At 59.5% G+C, this 884-nt stretch overlaps 1 protein-coding gene across 1 annotated transcript in view; it reads right to left on the reverse strand.

Moving 5' to 3' along the window:
• CD101 (CD101 molecule) overlaps positions 1-884 on the reverse strand; it is an 18,175-nt gene that overhangs the window by 8,296 nt on the left and 8,995 nt on the right. Inside the window, exon 7 of the mRNA XM_009574243.1 lies at positions 826-877. Within this exon, the coding sequence (XP_009572538.1) occupies positions 826-877 (52 nt within the window). The remainder of the gene's footprint in view (positions 1-825; positions 878-884) is intronic.

The raw sequence follows: 884 nt of genomic DNA on the forward strand, positions 1-884 counted from the left end.
CTAGGAAAAAAACCCCGAACATATTCTCATGCCTGCCTCCACAGGGCAATCCCTTCAATTCCTCCAGCAGCCCCAGCCACAAGCAGGGCAAGCCAACACTGTGCTGCTGCCAGGGGTGGCGGGGAGCAGGCACACGGCGGGCCGGCCAGGGGGGCTGTGCTGCATTTGCAACATTTCTCTTCCATAAGAGGATGAGGCTCCCTGCACGATGCTGGCAGGCACGGCGGCAGCGCGGACCCTGCTGCAGAGGTGGCCATAAAAGGGAACCCTGAGCAGAGCCCCCAGCCGCACAGCCCAGCTGTGCACGGGAGGACATATCTCCGCCCAGAGCCGCCAGCACCTTGAGGCTCAGTGCTGGCTCTCAGCGCACCTTGAATATACTCAGGGAAGCTCAGGGGGACACAGACATCTCCCAGCACCCGCTTCGGGGGCCAGTCTCTCTCCACCGCCCTCCAGCCCCATAGAAGCCCACACCCTGGGAGGCATCTCGCACCCCCCCTCCCCCCCCTTGGGGGTACTACTTCTTCCCAGAAACAAGGCTTAAAAGCCTAGTGGCAAGGCTGATCCCTATATGCTTGGCATAATCTGCAAACAAATAGACATTGCCACTCCCCAACACCAAATTTGCCTCCAAGAATGTTGTCAGGAGCTGTGGGTGCTGAGGAAGAAACAGGACAGGCAGCACTGTCTCGTGCAGCCCCGGGAGGTGACCCAGCTGGGGACACCCCAATCATCAGTGGTCTTGGTTGCCCCTGGCATATTTGATGGATTTAAAGTTGGAGAAGGAGAGATCTCTGCTGAAGAAGCGCCCATGGCGCTGCTTACCTGGCAGAACCACCTTTATCCCCACGGCATTGGACCTGGCGGTGGTCACCGGCTGCCCT

The sequence above is a fragment of the Fulmarus glacialis genome, unplaced genomic scaffold, assembly GCF_000690835.1.
Source record: "Fulmarus glacialis isolate BGI_N327 unplaced genomic scaffold, ASM69083v1 scaffold11443, whole genome shotgun sequence".
Classification (NCBI taxonomy): Eukaryota; Metazoa; Chordata; class Aves; order Procellariiformes; family Procellariidae; genus Fulmarus; species Fulmarus glacialis.